General features: G+C 39.6%; 1 protein-coding gene across 2 annotated transcripts in view; it reads left to right on the top strand.

The window, feature by feature from the left end:
- The first annotated feature begins 338 nt into the window (after positions 1-338).
- The window catches only part of LRIG3 (leucine rich repeats and immunoglobulin like domains 3), a 39,066-nt gene continuing 19,851 nt past the window's right edge, over positions 339-19,553 (top strand). Inside the window, exons 1-3 of one of the 2 annotated variants that reach the window (XM_064701836.1) lie at positions 339-762; positions 7,862-7,933; positions 8,205-8,279. In XM_064701836.1, coding sequence (XP_064557906.1) covers positions 575-762; positions 7,862-7,933; positions 8,205-8,279 — 335 coding nt within the window. In that variant the 5' untranslated portion in view covers positions 339-574. The remainder of the gene's footprint in view (positions 763-7,861; positions 7,934-8,204; positions 8,280-19,553) is intronic. The other variant, XM_064701837.1, reaches the window with a different exon arrangement.

Here is a 19,553-nt window from a genome sequence, read left to right as displayed (position 1 = left end):
CGAGCACGGCCATGGTGCCCGTGCCATCTCACCTCGGCCCGGGCGTGGTGGGCGACGCTCGGGGCACACAGGGCCCGCTCCCCGCTCCCGCCCGCCCATGGAGAAGCCGAGGACGGCAGCAAAATCCCACAGTAGCGCCCGCCGTACTGCGGCGCGGAGGCCCGGGGCTGCCACCGCCAAGGCCTGGCAGCAATGGGGCACGATGCCGGCCCACCCTAGCTCGCCATCCCACACGGCAGCCCCGCGGGGCCCGACCGCGGCTGTCACATGGCACGGGGAGGGGGCTGCGGCGGGGCGGGCCGTGCTCGGGGCTCCCCCGGCCGCGCGGAGGCGGGCTGAGGTGGCGGAAAGTTTGCGGAGTGGCTGGCGGCGGTGGCGGCGCTGCGGTCCCCTCCCGCTTTCTTTACTTTTTTCTACACACCCGTCTCCCACCGCCTTCCCCCATCAGCGGTCGCTCCGGGGCATGAGCGGCAGCCGCCACCCGCGCTGAGAAGCAGGAGGTCGTGCCGCGCTCGGCTCTGTCAGTGGGGCGAACGCCAGGGACGGGAGCGCGGGCAGTGGCTCCGAGCCCGCCATGCTCCGCCGGCTCGGCTCGGCGCTCGCCGTCCTCCCGGTGCTGCTCCTGCTGCCGCTGCTGCTGGGCGGCCGCCCCGCCGCCGCCCGCTGCCCCGCGCCTTGCCGCTGCGCTGGGCACCTCGTCGCCTGCAGCCGCCTGGAGTCGAGCCGGCTGCCCGAGCGGCTGCCGCGGGGGGCGGTGCAGCTGTGAGTATCGGGGCGGCGGGCTCCGCGCCGGGCTGGGGGCACCGGTCTGCGTCCGCCCGCGCGCCATCTTCTGCCCCCGAGGCCGCGGACGGGCGGGCTTTGAGGGGAGCGCGGGTGTGGTGGCGGCAGCGAGGTCAGCACTGGGGCTGCGGCCGAGCTGTCAGCGGGACAGCGTCCCGTGGGGCGGGCTGCGGCCCCGGACGGTGGCGGCGATAAGCGCCCGGCTGAAATGGGCCCGGGAGCGCTGCTCAGTGTCGGAGAGGGCGAGGAAAAAGTTCTGTTGACTTTCTTAGACAACGTGCAGTAATCATCGCGTTAACGCTGATCGGTGTGTTGGGAAAGCTCCTATCGGTTTTCTTCGTGCAGCTCTTCATTCCTGGGCAGTTTCGGCGCTGGCGATGGTGCGGGCCCGCCTGGGCCGGTGCCGCGCAGTGACCGAACCCACGGCAGCGCGAACTCAAGTTCCAGCTGAGGAAAAGTTACTTGCAGTAACAAACTTATATAGAAAAAGCATAAATTAGGTCAGCTGTATAAAAGCTTGAAAATGGCCGAGGTACTTCTCACATTTGTTTTTAATAGCTTGTCACTGAAAGATCTTCTGTATTAGTCGTATTAATTTTCTCTTACATTTTCAAAGCAGATCGAGATAAGGGCTTTAAAGTAAACAGGAAGACTTTCAATTAGTTGTGGCTAATTCTGTTCAATTGCCTCGTCTGGAGGTCATGCTGCTTTACTCATGAAATGTGGATGGCTGTATTGACACCATATGGAACTGAACACAGGCATGGCTCTGGGAGTTGAATATTTCCAGGACTGGTATACGAAAGTGTGAGGGGAAAGAAACTTTTTTTTTTTCTTTCTTATGTGATTGAAACATACAGATCTACTACTGCATCTGCTTTACATTCAACAACTGGTTTTGTTTTCTATTATATTTCATTCCTCTGAGTTTTTGAAGTGTTTCAGTACGCCCCCTTAAGTTTTCTGAAAAAACCTAAGGATTTTGTTTTGATATAAAGTAAGCTTTATAGTTTAATTTCTTAGTTTAGCATACGTCAATGCTGTTGAAATTCAGATGAAGTAAATAAAAAGGGGAAAATCACAGAACTTTTCATTTTTTTAGAGTTGCCTTAAAATGCCTTAAAAAGCATTTTTCATTAGCAGTAATCCAAATTTGTTTTTTCCACTTATGTTCCTGAGAGACAATAAAACACATTGCAGGGCTTTTTTTGTTAGCAGGAGGGACATTTTTCTAATTAGAATTCCCTTGGTAGTGTAAATTGCCCTTATGTAAGTTCACATTCCTTTAAAAGTGTGAGAAAATAAGTTCCGCTTGTATAAATAAGCTTTGGTCTGTTGTGAGGAACCCTGCTGTGATTACTCATTGGACAGCTGTGTCCCTTGCTTTTAAACTCACAGAGGTACATCTTTGTAGGTGTCACCAAACCATGTGGTCTGGCCGCTTTTGTGTAAATATTTCTTTTGTTTGTGACAAATGCCTTAGAAGTACCCAGCTCTTTCTTCCTTCCCCTTTTAATAAGAACAAGGAAGAGTGTGGCATTGTCTGTTACCTCCAGCTACCCCAGTACTTGGACCTGGGATTGTGCAGTTTGGTAATTAATGAGTTCAGCTTTACATACGCAAAAAAAAGGTTTGACTAGTTTGGATTATTGTTGCAACAAACTGCGCATTACAAATTGTAAAAGTCTGTTTATGAATTTTATTGCTATATGTCTGCTCCGTTTTCCATGAAACTCTATAGTGGGTATAGCCAAAGGCTAGTAGTTAATTGCAGGCTTTCCAGTCCTCTTGAGAAAACAGCAACTTTTTTTACCACCTGATTAACATACACAGGCGAGACCCCCAAGCAGGAGAGTGGGAGCTCTTCTGCCTGAGAAGGTCTAGGCCCGTGTCAGGCTTTACACCTTCCTTTGCCCATCTGTGCTCACCCATGTGGAGAGCAGGTTTTTGAAACTCCTACTGCATACTTTCATGCCTTTTTTTGTTCACACTCGCTGCTGAAATAAGAGTTACCTCAGAATGGACAAAGAGAGGGGAAAAAATGAACCTGACTTATGTCCCCCTCTTCTTGGTGGCAGGTGTGAGTCTACTGTGTTGTATGGAAGTGTTTTCCAAAGTGGAGTGTAAACGGGCTTTAATTGCCTGCTTCACTGTGACTTTAGCTAAAAATGCCTTCTTCTATTACCTTGCCTTCATGAGAGGTAACAGTCTGCTGAAAACTGTTAAATATTTTTAATGGCTTTGTGTACAGATAGTTTTGAAGTTGGATTTCCGCTTAATTCCAGGATGTGTATCCTGATATTGCAAGAATGTGGGGTTGTTAGAGCTGGTGGAGGCGGAAGAGTGTTGGGCATTGGCCAGAGTCCTCCATGTGTGCAAACTCCCACTGGCACTGCAGAACCCTTTGCCAGGTTCACTCAGGAATGCTACAACTGTCGGTGGGGCAGGAGGGAAAGTCTGAAAAATGGTTTTCACTTGTGTTTGTATTACATCTTTAGTATTTACATTTTATAAATCCTCTAGTTCTCTACCAGAATTGCCAGAAAAAAAGCTGTATGGTTTTCACAGCTGTTTTTCAATATTTTCCAGACTAAAGCTTGAGCATAGCAAGCTGATTTATGAGTCACTTTGGATCAGTGTCTTAAAACAGCTACAGCCTGGCTTTTTGTTTTTCAGCTCTGCTGATTTCTGCTGAATTAGCAGCTCTATAGGCCCCAGTGGGACTGATTAAGGAACTGTTGCTGGATTTGCATTTTAAAATTTGACTTGGGGCTCAGGTTTCTGAGTTCTCTAAGGAAGAAGATGATAATTGTGACTAAGTGTTGTAAATTAAGTTAGAGTCTAAAAGTTATATCTATAAAATGTGTGAAGAAGCACTTACCTTCTCCCTCCATGCATTAGGCTTCCTTTCACTTTTTAATCACACAGGCATTGATGTTCAGGGTTCTTTCAGCTAATGTTGGGACTTGTGAGTTACAAAAGATGGTCACACAAGCATAATGGAAAAAGAAAATAGTTTTTTTCATAGAACAGGTTCTTTGAGGGTAAAAACTATGGCATGCTTTCTCAAGTAGAGACAATTCTACTTAAATGTCCAGTCACTTCTATTAGAAATGTGAGCTGAACAGGTATATATGCTTACTATTGCTATAAAGACTTTCTTAATATGTATCTGATTTCTGACTTTTCAGAGTATGTTCTATCTTCTATGACTTTTTAGATTCTAGTAGCAAAGGTAAGCACAGAGGGAAGCTTCTCCCCTCTTGTAATTTGGTTTTAACATACAAAGAAAATTCAGAAATGGAAAACACATAGTACTAATGTTTGAACAATGTCAGTTCCATTTCTGTGAAGGAAAAATAGAATTTAATTTTCCAACTTTTTCTTCATACATTTTTTAAGGTATGATGAGAAATGCATTGGACTAAAATAAACTTGTAGCTTTTCAACTGGGATGATAGATTTTTATGTTTCAGAAAAAATTGTGCCAATCCAATGCTTGTAACTTTGAAGAACTTCTACAGGCTCAAGCTTCACTTAGATTATTAGTAAAAGGCAAATATTTTAACTCTTGGTTCACTTCCAATGACTCTGATTGAACTTAAAATGTAACTTGCAAGGCTTTTTTTACCAAATTTTCATGAAGTTTCCTATGCCAGTAGTACTGAAGTAATGTTTAATAAAAATTTATAATATGTATTTAATGCAATTATTGGTAGACAAGCATATATACTGTATGAAATAGGCAATTCAGTATTGTCTGGAGGGTTGGGCATTTTTTGTTGGTTTTTTGCTTTGGAATTTTTTTTTTTTCATCTTGTGTTTGACAACCTGGTGTAAGTAAACCAGGCATAAGAAATTTCTGTGTATGTATTTTTTAAAGTAGGTGCTACTTGGAAAATGTGAATGTATCTTTAGTGTTAAAAAACAAACACCCAAAAAAGTAGTTTGAGACCTAGTGTTAGTTACGCTCACGGTTGCCTTGATAGACTCCAGATGGATGTGAGCTTAAGCTATGAGTGAAAGTGTCTGGCTCCAGTGTGGTGATCATGCACAGCAGTGGTTGTAATTGCAGGATTTTTATAGTTTAAGGACTCTGCCAGATTTTTTTTTTTTTTTAACATGTTTTAACTCCAGCAGAACAAATCTACTCACGTCTGTGACTGTCTGGTGGGTCCTTTAGGCAAACTTGCCTTAAATAAACCTTTTGCAGAGTTTTTAGATGAAATGAAGAAATTCAGGTTTTTAGCACTAATGTTGAAAGCTCTTTGTTGAAATAATTACTGATTCCTAAGTCTTGTCTGAAGCGTGAACAACAGTAACATGTTAGGCACTAACAGCCATAACTTAACTGAATTTTGGCTGTTTATTTGCATAGTTCTTATAATCCCTACAGACTAAAGCCAAATATTGAATTAAGTTTAAGGGCAAAAGCTGTCTCTACTCTGTCTTTAAGGACCAAGTTAGATTGCTGTCTAGATTTTTGTAGCAGCATACTTTTTCAGTATTTACACTTAAGAATGCAGTGTGAGAATTTCAAACCTGTGCAGCTAATGCCTTCAGATCTTAAACAAAGGGATTTTTCTCCAGTGTATGGTCTGGAGATTGTTTGCACTAGATTTTTAAGTAGTAAAAGATGCAGTCCTCTAACTTTAGTGTGCTTCACGTAATATACGGGAGAACTCAAAATCATAATAGTGGAACTAAAATTAGTGGGCTTTGGGAAACATTGACACTGTATTGGTTTTCCATTGTTACGAGGAAAGTATGTAGGGGTTTAGACACCTGAAAGTCAAGGCACAGATATATATTAGGTGCTTGAGTCCAGAGCTGAGTCTCTGAAAACATCCCGTTTGTGGCCACCTGGAGGTGGTGGAATGTGTTCCCTTCTGTAGGTGGCTCTCCCCCAGCCCTCAGCCCCTTCTTTTGTTCTGGAAAATGCCATTCACACCTGCAGCTCTGCCCTGTGCAGTCCTGGCTTGGGAAACCCAGCACATCTCTTTTCCCTGCCTGTGGCCCTGAACCAGGCTCTCATGCCACAGCTCAGCAACTCGCTGGGCATGGTCCAGTTGGCTGGCTCAGAGCACACCTGCAGCTGAGTACTGGTGATACCCCTCACAATACCCATGTGTGCCTGGGATTACTTTTTTTACTTAATTCTTATTATTACTGGGGGATTTTTTAATTGCCAGCTGTAGAAGAGGAGCAAAAGTGATGATGAAACTGTCCCAGCAACATTGAACAAGTCAGTTGGGAGAATCTAAACCAGAGTTTTACTATCCACATGTTCTGCTAAGGAAACCTAGCCTAGGTGCCTGTCTGGGTTGCAGAATTACACCTGTGTCTGAGGATGGATGCAGGGAAACTGGATTTCTCTGGATCTGTGGGTTTTCAGGGCTTAGTCACAGAGCAGAATGCCTAGCACAGACCCTGAACTTTGCTTTATTTAAGCCAGCTCTGGTCTGTGTGCAGCAGGGATATGCTGTTCATCAGCTTTCTTCACTTCTGGAACTTTGGATGGAGAGCAGACATGTCCATGGTGCTCAGCACAGATGACTCTGCTGAGTCATCTTACCCGGAAAAAGTGAGGAATCATGTAGTTTCTACATAGATTCAACTTGAAATGACACTTCATGCTTGTGTGACTTGATGAGGACCCCGGGTATGGTGGATGACTCTTAAGTGCTTAATTAGCGTGGGGAATAGTATCATGGAGTGTGAGCAATTTTTTTTCAAAAAAATGGAAAAAAACACCCTTTACCTGTTACTATAGCTGCTCGCTGCTGAGGTGCACTGATTCATTTTTTTATGTGTCTGCATTACAAACACGAGTGAATTTAAGAACTTACTAAAATAATGTAATTTTTGTTAGTTGGCTTGGATAAATGCAGTGTTTTAACTTGGGACAGATGCTTGCAGATGGCTGGATTGATGCTGGTGAGGTTGTGAGTCTGTAGTAGGGGAACAGAAAAGTGGACGTTTTGGTGGATGAGTGACTGAGAAGGGGGAGGCCTTCAACAGAGCTAGTCATGGTCACAAGATGAGTTGTGGGTCTGTACTACTTGTGCAGAGGTTAAAGTGCAGGTTTGAGTTCCTGCAGATAGCTTTTCTGTCTTTTAATTTACAGTAACTCTTACTTCTGTTATGTTTCCAAAACAGAAACATAAAGCTGAGGCTACAGCAAAAATTTCTTAGGCCTCTTGTATGATGTCAGGTGTTTGAGAGGGTAAAGATGCATGGCACTGTAAGAAAAAGTATTTCTTGTGGTCAAGAAGTGTTATATTTTTAGTACCTGGCTTGTTTTGTAACTAATGCTGCAAAGGTGTTAACAATTGTTTATAAGCTGCATCAATATATACTGGGATCTTCAACATGGCACAAGCTAAGGGTTCAAGCTACTTCTTCAAGGGTCATTAAGTGGTGTTAATATCACTAGTATACAGACATCTTAAAACTCAGAATTAGCCCTTGCTATGTCCGTTTTCTTCTGCTATTTTTTAAGATCTCTATTGAATTTGGTTATGTGGGAATGGTGTCTGGAATTTTGTGGAAGCATGAAAATACAGTTGTGATTTATGGGTGGTCCTCATTATGTATTTGTGAGCTATGCATTGCTTTTGAGATGCATGTGAAAAGAGTGAAGTATTATGATTAACCCAAGGAATCAGACTGCAATGACTATGGTTTTTGAATTTTCCTTGTTGAAGGAACCAAGAGGTTGTTATAGCCATATTTTTTGTTGTGAGAGTATGTGGGAAAGCAGTTGTTGGTTTATCTGAGTCAAAATCTTAAGATGTTTTCCATGGGTCCTATGAACATTCCAATGAACAGTTCTATATTGTTCAGAGATACTAGGAATTCCTTTGACACTGCTAGCAGTGATCAAGGTATTTGCATTTGTATTTGTATATTTATACCTTGTGCAAGCAAATGAGTTTCTATTCTAATTTTGCTAATAAAAAAAAATCCTTTTATGTACTTGGAGACAAGTGAGAACATAATTTGGATTGAAATTGCACTGCTTTACCTGATATCGTATGGCAAAACTGACAGGGTGTTTATTTTTGTAACCTCATAGGGACTTAAGTCACAACAAATTATCTTCAATCAAGACCAGTATCTTGGATCACCTTCATAGTCTTCAGGAAGTGTAAGTTAATTTGTCTTAATTAAAAACCATACCAAAACATAAACCCCAACCAAAAATACCCAACGTGTGTTTGTGTATGCTAATTGTATAGTTGTTTCTCTAGGGATGGTTGCTTGAGCAACAAAGAGTCTGGCTGTTCTGATATTTTACATTAAGTTAAACTGAAATTATTTTTTAATTTTGAGGTGACAGAGTTCAGCAGTTTAGCAAGTCCGATGTACATAGTTCTGATTAAAATTTAAGCTAACTTTCCCTTTTGTAATATTAATAGGAAGTTGAACAACAATGAACTGGAGATCATTCCAGATCTGGGACCAGTCTCAGCAAATATAACTCTTCTGTCTTTGTAAGTAAATCTTACTTTTGTCCCTGTTTAGTGGAGCTAACTCTACAGGGTTCATGGAAATATGTGTATTACAGAGATTAAAGTAAAATAATTGGAAATAGAGCAGCTTATGGTTAGGAAGTCGATTATGTCATATTGTTTAGTAGTTCTTTAAAATGTGTATAATTGAGCTTAATCCTTGTAGTTTTTGTGCTTCCCAAATACAAAGACAGCATTAGAATTAATTTATGTTGTGGTAGTACCCAGAAGCCTCAGTCCTGTTGTGCTAGGCACTGTATGAGCATCTGTAAATGTTACACAAACTTGTACAGTGCTGTCTTTAAAACAAGACTTATACTTCATCGTTATGCATCTTGGCTGAGATCCTGATGTGTTAAATCATGGCTGAATTCCATTAATTTCACTGGACAATACAGGGAAATCCTCTTGAGATGCAGCTTCAGCACAAGTATCTAGGTCAGAAGATGTTTTGCCAACGTTGTGAAAATTTTTTTTGAGCCCATTTTAATGTGTGGCACTTTTTTTTTACTGCAGTTAATACATAAAGTTATGACACATGATTGTGTCCATGTTCATTGCATTTCATGAAAGAAATGAGTAGGTTACTTGGTGTTCATGTGTAGTACGAGTATAATGTAAAAGGCATACAGAACCCATAATAAAAAAAGCTGATTTTAAAGGGAATCTTATTCCTGATGTTTTAATGATAAATTAGTTGGATTTCTTTTCTGTGATTTAGTTTCAATAAACTGTTGAAGGAAGATGTAGAAAAGTAGCTACTATTATACTGTTAGTTTAAAAAAAAAGACCTGATTTTCATGTGTGGGATTTGTGTTTTATCAGTGGGAATCTAAAGTGTATAAAGCTAATAATTTGTAGCCCTCTGGTCAAATCCTGTCCTTGAATACAAATTGCAAGTTACCTTTCTTGAAGAATCCTGAAGGGTTAAAACAATACAATAAACTTTGGAAAGCTGTTCAGTTAATTAAATTGATCACTATTCAATTGCTTACATCTGGTGATTTATAGGGGTTTGTTTTTACTCTAGGCCTAGGTCAGCCAAGTCAGCTGGTGCAGCCGCTGTGTCTGGGCTGCTCTGTTTGAATAAGAACTAAGTGACATTTGATACTGATGTGGTTTCTTACAGATCAGAATCAGAAAAGAATGAAAGAAAAAGCAGATGGTGTCTGACAAATAACTGTTGAATTTAAGTACTTATTTTATTTTGTAGTAGCTTTGACATTACTTTTACACTGGCATAGCATTCTGTAGTTCAAGCATCTAATTGATCTAAAAATTTTATTTCTTTTATATATATATATATGTATATATATATTTACCACCTTGCTAAAGTCCTTTTTACCACAAGGCTAGAAATATTAGCATAATAAAGTGATTTATGTAGTCTTGCTTTTTTTTTTGAATTCTTAGCATTTCTCCTTTTCATGGAAACTCAACAATTCTTGTTTAGAGGAAGCTAAAATCATTCTTTTGCAGCTGTGCAAAAATTTTGGCATTCCTTTGAGAGAATAAATAATTTTCAGTCACTGTTGAATTGTTTGTTCCATATCCTTATGTCCCTGGCTTGGGCCATTTACTCAGGAAGTCAAACATGGAAAAATCTTTGCTATACACTGTATATGCTAACACTTGAAAGAAAAATAAGTACTTTCTAAAAGCTTTTATCACACTACTAATGCAGTTAAAGTTGCTCTGGTTGGGTGTTAGCTGGTTTTCATTCTAATTCTGTGTGTGAGCAAGGAGATTACTGAATGTAACTGGGCTACACTTAAGGTTTAGTACCTATTCTACAACTACAGCAGAGATTCCTGGAGTTTAGTATGGCAGAAATAATTAATGTTTTGTGTTAACTTACAAATTCCAATCTACAGTAGTTGAGATAATTGTTTGTTCTGTATCAAAACAGATGAACATAGAACATAAAATTAAATTGTGTTGTATTGTATTGTCCAAAAATAATTCATCTTGTCTCTTTTACATGGCTTTTCTTTAAAACCTAGATAGAATCATAGAATCGTTTTAAGTTGAAAAAGACCTTTATGATCAAGTCCAACCATTAACTCAACACTGTCAAGGCCACCACTAAATCATGTCTGTAAAAGCCACATATGCACATCTTGTAAATACTTCCAGAGATGGTGGCTTAATCCCTTTCCCTTTGCAGCCTGTTCCAATGCTTCACCACCTTTACCATGATGAAATTTTAGAGACTAGTAAGGTCTCTCCTGAGCCTCCTGTTCTTACTGGTTGGATATTATTTATGTAAAGATACTAAATTTAATTTCATAGAAAATAGTATAAATAAAGAGAAATAAGCATATAACTGCTTGGCATAAAAAATATATAAGGTATTGTGATAGCATAAATGGACAAATAATCTAATGATACTTGGTTTTTTTAGATGTGAAAAAATATGTGCATTTGGTTTTTCTGTGGTGGATGTTTTTTGAAGAGAACTGATTTAATGTGTCTTAAGTCATGTGAAGAGAACACATATAGAACAATTAGAATATAAGTTTTAGAATCACTCTTTAGAGAAACATCTGATGACCTTCTCCAGGATTTTAAACTTCTATAAGAAAGGCGGTTGTGAAGCCTTTCCAAAGCAAACCACTGTTTCCATGTTGAGTCTTTGTTCTGGCTTTCAAATGATAGCAGAAAAGAGAGTGATAGTCTTCTAGCTTTGATTCCACTTCTTATGAGATACATATAAGTTGGTTCATTACTATCACTTGACAAACCCAGCTGGTTTTTTTCCAAGGAATGCTGTGGAAGCAATACCCTCTTTTCTTGTCAATATCTGCATTGTTGAAGGAACTCTATTATAATATTTTTTTCTTTCACTTCTGAAGAATTCTCACTGAACTGGGGAGCCTTAGACTCTTACCTCTTCTGAAAGAATTTTCTTGCCCTGCAGAGGAAATTACACTGCTGGTATGTCTCCACAGTAGCAGGTATCCCCACACAGCCATGTATGTCTGAATTCTTTGAAGGATATAAACAAGCATGGGTGGATTATCATGTTAGTCCAGTTTCCATTTCTGGAGCTACCTCATTTCTAGCTATCTAGTTGATATTTTATGTAAATGAGATATTTACGTACTAATGAATTATTCAGGATAAACATACCCAGAGCAGGAGATGATCCCAGTCTGTCTGTAACATGAAACAGCAGTGCTAACGTTTTGTTTTTACCAATGCCAGGTGAGGGTTGAGCATCTTGGGAATTCAGTATCAGGCAGGCGCGCCCCCTCACCACCACCCTGGGAGATGTGTCAGTGTGAAGGCACACTCTCATTACGTGGCTGGAGATGTATCTATGATTTTATTCATGTGATGATTCTATTCTTGTTAGAGCTTGTGAGCCTCCTGGGAATCTGGATACTACTGTGACCTATGTGGGTGGTAGTTTGGGGTATATCTGGTCAGGGGGCCTAGGTCAGGTCTCTGAAAATTAAATTGCAGGGTGTTCTTTTTGCACAGCCACCAAGCCCTTTTATGTACCTTCTATAAGAGAAGGCATGAAGAGAGCAGTATATGGAGGTGGAGGCAGGGAATTTCGGGTATTTGCCAGAGATTGTCAGCACAATAGCTCTAGCCAGGAGCTCAGGTCCCACATGTGCTGGCAACTCTCTTGAGGAGAGTATTGGATTTAACAGCTGCTTAAAACAGGTATATAATGTGCAGGCGGTACACCTAGTAGTGTATTTATCTATCCCTCAAAGTAAAATATGTTAGAAGTTTTCTAGTTTGCATTCCTGAAGTAAATGTAAAAACAGTTTAATTAATGGAGAACTGCTTCAAATTTTTGTAGTAGAGAATTATTCATTTCTTGGAGAAAAAACAGTTTACATTTTACTGCTCCAAGATAGGTGGATTGCTTTTGTATCAGGTACAAAATTGGGCACTAATGCCCTCATTCCAGGAGAACAAGTGGAAGTTCTGAGTATTGTTTCCATTCCCATGACATTGCTTATCCCAGATGTACCCGTTCTGTCCTTTTTATCCTAAAAATCTGCCTGAACCAGTGGTCTTGAGACATGAGAAGAAAACTAAATACTGCCTTTCAGGTCTATTGTAGTTGTAGTTGTAGTTTTCAACCTAGGGGAAAAATCCAGAAACAAATTGAAACCAAATGGTGTAAGTACAATAGCCTTGTCTAGAAGTCCTGTTTGGTGTTTTACCTACCAGCTACTATTTGCATAGGGGTTTTACTTAAAAATTCTTCTGAAAATGTTAACTACTTCTGATGTTACCAGTACTTTGTAAGGAAGAGACTGATTTGCAAATTCAGCAATGTTAGGTAAGATTTTGTATAAGGATATACAGTTTAAATAAGAAACCCATGCTACTTTTACTTGCAGAATTTGAAAAAATACGTATTTGTATACACTGTCCAACATCATCAGTGCACTGTATCCTTCAGTACTGTGAAGTATGGAAGGTAGCAGTGACTATGAAGAGACAGAAAAGCTTGGAGTATTGAAGTATCCTGTCTCTCCAACTAGAATTTATTGTTCTTATCAAAACATGTGTGTAGAACTAGTATTAAAGCCCCCATGTTTCTTATTACCCACATCCAGGAAATGTTCCATAGTAACGCACTTGTAATCAGTAGGAACTATAAGAGCTGTACATGCCCAAGTCTTTCGTGCATATAGTGAAATTCTAACATTAGACTAGATTTCAAGAATGGAGTGTTTTAAATAGCCATGTAATTTTGCATTTTATTGAATAGGAGACAGTTTATTTAAAGGCACTAGAGCATATGGTGTCGGTGATTCAAGTTGTTAGATTGGAAGGACAGATCATGTTAGTCTAGAACACAAATACTTGCTTGTAGTAAAGTCAGAGAGGAACATGTGGAAGTTAAAGGGTGCATGAATGATTCACAGTTCAGGAATGTTTTTCAAGTCTTACAGTAATGTGTGTTTTATATTAGGTTCCTGCTTCACTACTCTTTTAGAACGTGAAATCTTCTGTTTATGAGAGACATAACGAAAATGTGACATGGTAGAGATTTTTCTATGCTGTGCTGGGGGAATCCTCCAACTCTATGTGTACAGGAAGCCTTTAAGGCAGGGACTGTTGGACTGTTCACTTTTGAGTTCTGAGATACTTAAAAGTGCTGCCAAAACTGAGGCAGTTTTTTTGAAATGTGGCCATGTGTTTGTTAGACAATGAACAGAATCCACAAGCCACTTCTCTGAAGGTTTTGTATAGCCTTTAGTTTGTAAATGTCTTTCTGTCAATATGTGCTGAATTTAAATTTACTGGCTTTGAAGAAGTGTCTTGTCCTGGATGCTTAAAATGGTAAATGAACAAAAAGTACTAACAGGAAAGGTCAGGAGATAAAACAGGACAAACAAACTGTAAAGTAGCCAGTCCTAGGTGACTGCAAAGTTTTCATAGTAAGAAAAACTATTGTAGCTTTAAATTTAGCTTTCTAATCAGCCACTACAAAATTAGCCTGATGACTTATCTTACTTTATGCACAAACATAGTTACTGAAGAAAAGTGGCAGTTAATCCCTTCTACTATTGTGAAGGGATTTTTTTTTTTTTTTTTTTTTTTTTTTTTTTAGTATTGTGTGTCTCTTTCTGTTTAAAATGTAGAAGAGTGCATTTATGTATGTGATTTGATAATGGGCATCCCAGATCAGGCTTCAGATAGTTAAGATATTAAGAAATTAAGATATTAAGAAATAAAATTCAGCTAATTGAAGCAAACACTCAAAGTAAATCATGCATTTGTCCCGTCTGACAGTTTAGAATTAAGAGTGATAGTTTGCACTTTGTGGCAGTAACTTAAACCCTTGTGAAAGGCCTTCAGTAAAGACACAAGGATAGGTATGAGAAGTTTGCCTCTGTGTCATCTCACAGTGGTCTGGGAGTGAAAGCTGTTGTAAAATCCAGGAGAGCACTGTCTCAGGAGGCAGTTAGAAAGCTGCAGTTGCAAGAAAGATGTTTAGATGAAACTCCTGAAAATGAAAGCTTACATTCACTAGCAGCCTTTCCCCTCTATGCTTGCCAGAGAAAGTGGTATTGTTTGTTTATAAAGCTAGCAAACTAAACTGGAGTCTGGATCCCAGTATGAAGAAAACATTGGTCAAATATTTTACATCCTTGTCATCTCTTCAGCTACCACTTTATTATGGGAAGGATTAAGATTTGGATGCTGCCTGGAAGAGTTTGTTTTGAAGAAGGATTGAAAGAAGGGATAGAGGAATGCCATACTGGGCTTCAGCCATAAGGCTGCTTGGAGAATGTCCCAAAACTGGGAGTGGTGGTAAACCATGTCTGACTTGGTCTGAAGTTGTGAGCAAAAAGCTAGAGCAAGGAACTTGCTGGAATTAGTTCTTGCAGTCTTTGACATTTGGTGTGGAGACTTAAGATGAAGTAAATGAAAGAATTTGAAAAGAAACCTGACTTACTCAGGCTTACAGACATGGAAACTCAATTTTTATGACAGCAATTTAGGCTGAATGATGGGAAAGAGAAGTACATAGAAACCCATAGTTTGTTGTAGCAAAAATTGTGTGAGTGAGAGCCTAGATTAATGCTTTTGCAATGAGAATGGAAAAGAATGCAAATTTTATGAGCTATTTGCAGTGGATAAATCTGTCATGATTTTCTGATCAGAGTGGTAAAGGAAAAGGTAAATTAAAAAGAATCATAATGGACTACAAAAATAGAGAACACTGTTCTGATATGACAGTATGGAAGAGTGGCAGGAATTTTACAGAGGAGAGTGGCTTATGGAAAATGGAAGAAGTGAGAATGAAATTGAGAAGTCAGGCATAAGTTTGGATTTTAGAGAATTGGTGGTGGTGATTGCAATAGAGCTGTGAAATCACTTGTGCCTTGAGTGAAAGAAAAGTGGATGGGAGACCATTGCTCACCTTGAATGATTCAAGTTAGGGGTACGCCTAGGGGAGTGTGCAGTTCAATCTGCCTAGACTTTGGTCTTCACCCTCTAAAAGGGAGGATTGCTCTGTAATGATAAAAAATAGGTGTTTTTACTTAGGAGCTCTGTACATTAGATTAGAAAGATGAGGTATAATACTCTAGGGAACTATACTGATTTTATCTAGATCATATTTAAAGTTTTCCAAGATTTTAGTTTTAACTAACTGCCACACAGCTCACCAAGTCTGCAGTGGGCTATTCCTGTTGTCAGCTTTTGCCAAAGTAGCTATGCTTGAATTGCTTTTGTTTCAGTTGTTAAAATAAAGGGATGAACTTACACATTCACTTGCCTATCACATACTAGGTAACTGGTGATTATTTTGGAAAAGCTAGAAAACTAAATTGGAAACAGACATCAGGGTATTAAGAAGAGAGTTTGGAAGAAAAACTTAATTAGTTGCATATTGGTACTATGACTGGAATCAGAATTGTTATGGAAGTATCATGTGTTTGAAAGTTTGGATTTGTCTCTTCTTTTTAATGAGGAAAATGTATCTGATCACTGTTTCAGTCTGCATCTTTTCCCCTTTCCCAGTTTATGTTTGATTTGAGAACCAATAAACCTTTGGTTTCAAGTTTTGGACAGGGTATCAGTATCCTACAGAGTTCTGAGTTTTCATTTTCTGTTATGCCTGTGTAATATAAAAACACGAAATAGAAAAGCAGAGTCTTTCTGACATCTGGCTTGAAAGAGGAATGAGAGGCATGGATAATGAAATGGAGACCTTCAAAAGAAAGAACTGCTTGCCACAAGGAAGGCAAGAAGCTCATGTGTGAGAGAGGTATCAGACTTGTAAACTTACCAGTGGAACTGGAAGTGAGCCAGAATCTAGGCTCTATTTCTGCTGATTTTGTCTTGGAGAAAAACAGTTTCACTTGCAATACTTCTATGACTAACACTTACAAATATTAAAAAAAGAAAACCAACAACCCAGACTTTCTTAATTCAGTCCAGTTGGGTGTCTTAATTGTGAGAAGAGCATGTAGTCCCATTCATATCAGAGGCTGCTTTTTTGGTAAGGGTAGTGTTCAGCTTAAAAATTCAGTGTTTTAATAATGTAATTGTTCATTACAATGTTGCTCAGTATTCAAATGAGTAGAAATTGAAGAAAAAAGAACATTTTTGCTCTTCCTGAAGTAGTAGTTACTCAGGCTCTTCTAATAAGAGTTCCTTAAAGTTGTCCAGTCTTATCCTAAAAGCCATAAAGTATGTGTCTTCCAGCACTTCCAATTACAGTCTTGATTCTTTGTATTTAATATAATTTGTTTTTTCCTTTTGCTTCAGTTTTCTTCCACACAGTGTGTTTACATCATTGCTCCCAAAGGAATTTGGGAGGGGAGGAGGGGGACTGCAAGGAAGAATATGCCAGACATATGAATATGATGTCAGCTAGTGGATGAAGGGAAGAGCAGGTGAAAAACCCAGAAAAATTTAAAAGGAGGCTGTGAGTTGTAGTGGCATGCAGTGGAGACCACTCAGGACATGCTCAGATGTGGACAGTAATGTTGGTTTTGTAAGGACTCTGATATGGCTGCCTCCAAAAGCTCTACTCTAGTCAGACCATGCATCTATGAAATGCCATGTCTTGGCCTCAGCACTGGTCAGAAAGATGCATCCAGTCCTAGCAGAAGACACTTTTTTTCCTCTTTACTCTTGTTTTCCAATAGGGGATTCCACTATGGTTTAATTTGTCTTTTTGTAATTCAGATTATTCTGCTTCTCAAGGTTTAGTTGAAGGACAGGAGATACTGTATTGGTCCAGTTACACACATATGTTAAGACAGAACATATGTTACTTGTTATGCAGAGCAGGTTGCATGGACTCTTCTCCAAAATTGTCTGTGTTGTTCTTGTTCTTTACTAGCTTGCTTCACCTCCAGGCTCCTACACATACTCTTTGCCAGTATAGTAGGGTGAGATCCAACAAAGAAGTTTTCAAAACATTGCAGATCAGGATACAGCTGGAAGAAAAAGTTATACTGGAAGTGCAGGAGTGTTTTTTTGTGCTGAGATTTCAAAGAGAAACAAAAGATGAGACTTCAGGTCCTAATCTGTTCCTGCCTTGGATTTTCCATGTTACAGTGTGCACGATGAGTTATAACTCATCAGGACCATGAAGCTTAGGTGGATATTTTTCTTAGGTAGAAAACATTTCCTACTGACAATCTTAATCAAGAGACAGTATGACTGTCTCATATCTTTAAAAACTGGGGGGTGAAGGGGAGGGGGGGTGGATGTTGCAGCATTTAAGAGCTTTTATATCTGAAAGGCATTTAACTGGATGCTCAACAAAATGAATACAGAAGTTTCTGACCTGCTTTGTATTTCCCCGGAATAAGGAAAGTAAAAGTCATTATGTCATATACATGGCAGCTGGTTATATAGAATGAATCTTAAGATCAGGATTCAGAGGGCTGTTACAGGATTTCTGGCCTATTGGTACACTTAAAGTCATGAATGTTGAGAAGGAGAGCTAAGGTTTCTCATACCCATAATGAAAAACTGGTATTCTCTCTTAAGCTGGTACTCACACTTTTACTTCTGTAAAAGTAATTAAATCAGGCTGTATGCACTCCTGGTCGGTGGTTTGTGGGGTGTTTTGCTGCAAGTCAGGATATAGGCACTCAAATTGCAAAAGGCACGTTCAAATTCAAGTAGATATTTTTGGTGGGTTTATCTGCATTCCTTGGTGCTCCTGCTGCTTTAGCTGTAACAGGAGAAGTTGTAAGAAAGCTACAGCATGTTGCTGGTACTTCCACATGAAGAAATTGTTATCATATTGCTGCAGGTTTGTTTCTGGGCAAGCTTGATGTGCTGGTTTTCTTGTTGCAGGGAATCTCTCTTTCTCTCATCTTGCCTTGAGGGTCTGTGAAATTAAACCAGTGAGTGTATGCAGCTCCTTTTATCTGAACACAGCAGTAGTACCTTTCACAGGAAAGATTTTCTTTTGTCTTTTTTTACCCTCACCCTCCTCTCAGTGGAAGAACTTCTATGTCATTATGTCCACATTCGTGCTCTTTGATTCTGTCTTGACAGTTAGATAGGCTTATGTTTTCAAACATGTCCTTCTTGACTAATTTTGATGATGGTTTGGCAGTTATGAGGAGGGTGATACTGTTCTTTTCAATTTGCTTAAGTGAGGATTGTGAAGAAAAATCAAATTAAACTGTCTCATTTTAAATAAAGTTGGGTCCTGAAGTAGAATTATTTGGATATCTTCAGTGCTGAGGAATCTTCCAGGTGTGAATTATTATATTTACATTATTTTGAAGAGAAACTGGACTAGGGTGTTGAAGCAATAGAGAGTGAACCGTTCAACTATTTTGCAACTGAGTAACTTGTACAAATATGATTAAGCAGGAAGGTGCAGTGAGGGCTGGTTTGATTTCGATTGTGGTATGGAGTAGGACTACGATGTGTAGTGCAGTTTCAGTGAGCAAAAGAAGTTGCTCGTCACTCCTCAATATGGCCTTACCATCTCAAAAAAAGAAAAGTGTTCCTGAAGCAAACAAGCTGCAGGTTTTTTGTTTGGTTTTGTTGTAACTTGGTCTGTGTCAGGTAATTTACCAGTTGGTTTAAGTGCTACTCTGAAGATGGTGTAAGAGTTTTATTTGGTTCCATTAGGTCCAACTAAAGTTTGTAATACAGGGGCTATTATCCTGCCGGTTGTGAGGAATTTCTGTTTTATGGAGCAATGCTGACACAAAGACAGTACTGTGCAAGCCGTCTTATAACTGAACACTTTCACACTGCAATTTAGGAGGCGGGCAGTTCAGGAAATTGCTGGCTTCTGCTGGAGCACACTTTTACTGCAAGGAAAATTTTATTCGTCACTCAAGTAATTGGCAGTTTTAATACCTTGTTAGTAATTACCTTGTAAACAAACTAATGCATAAAGGCAAGGCTCTATGACCTGTTATGTTATCTAACTCACATTCTTATTTGGCCAGTGGAACTGACACAGGGTGGTGGTGTTTGTTGTTGTTTTTTATTAAAGTAATTTGTTTCCATTTATTATAAATACTTTCAGCTAAGAGTTAAAAAATGCAGTGTACCTATACCAGACAGCCTAAGGAATGAAACATGATACAAGCTCAGCATTGGAGGGGCTGCAGGATCACTTACCCATTCCCATATGTGGTCAGAAGGCCCATTAATCTCCCTTCTGGTTCAGTTTGTGAGTTAGGACTTTTTTGTCTTGAGCAGTAGTTCCCCCACACCCTTGAATACATGAGAGTTGTCCATGTTGTCCTAATGTGTGGCTTACTATTTGATCCAGAGCAA

This window comes from Zonotrichia leucophrys, chromosome 1A (assembly GCF_028769735.1).
Source record: "Zonotrichia leucophrys gambelii isolate GWCS_2022_RI chromosome 1A, RI_Zleu_2.0, whole genome shotgun sequence".
Classification (NCBI taxonomy): Eukaryota; Metazoa; Chordata; class Aves; order Passeriformes; family Passerellidae; genus Zonotrichia; species Zonotrichia leucophrys.
This window is presented reverse-complemented; position numbering and strand designations above follow the sequence as displayed.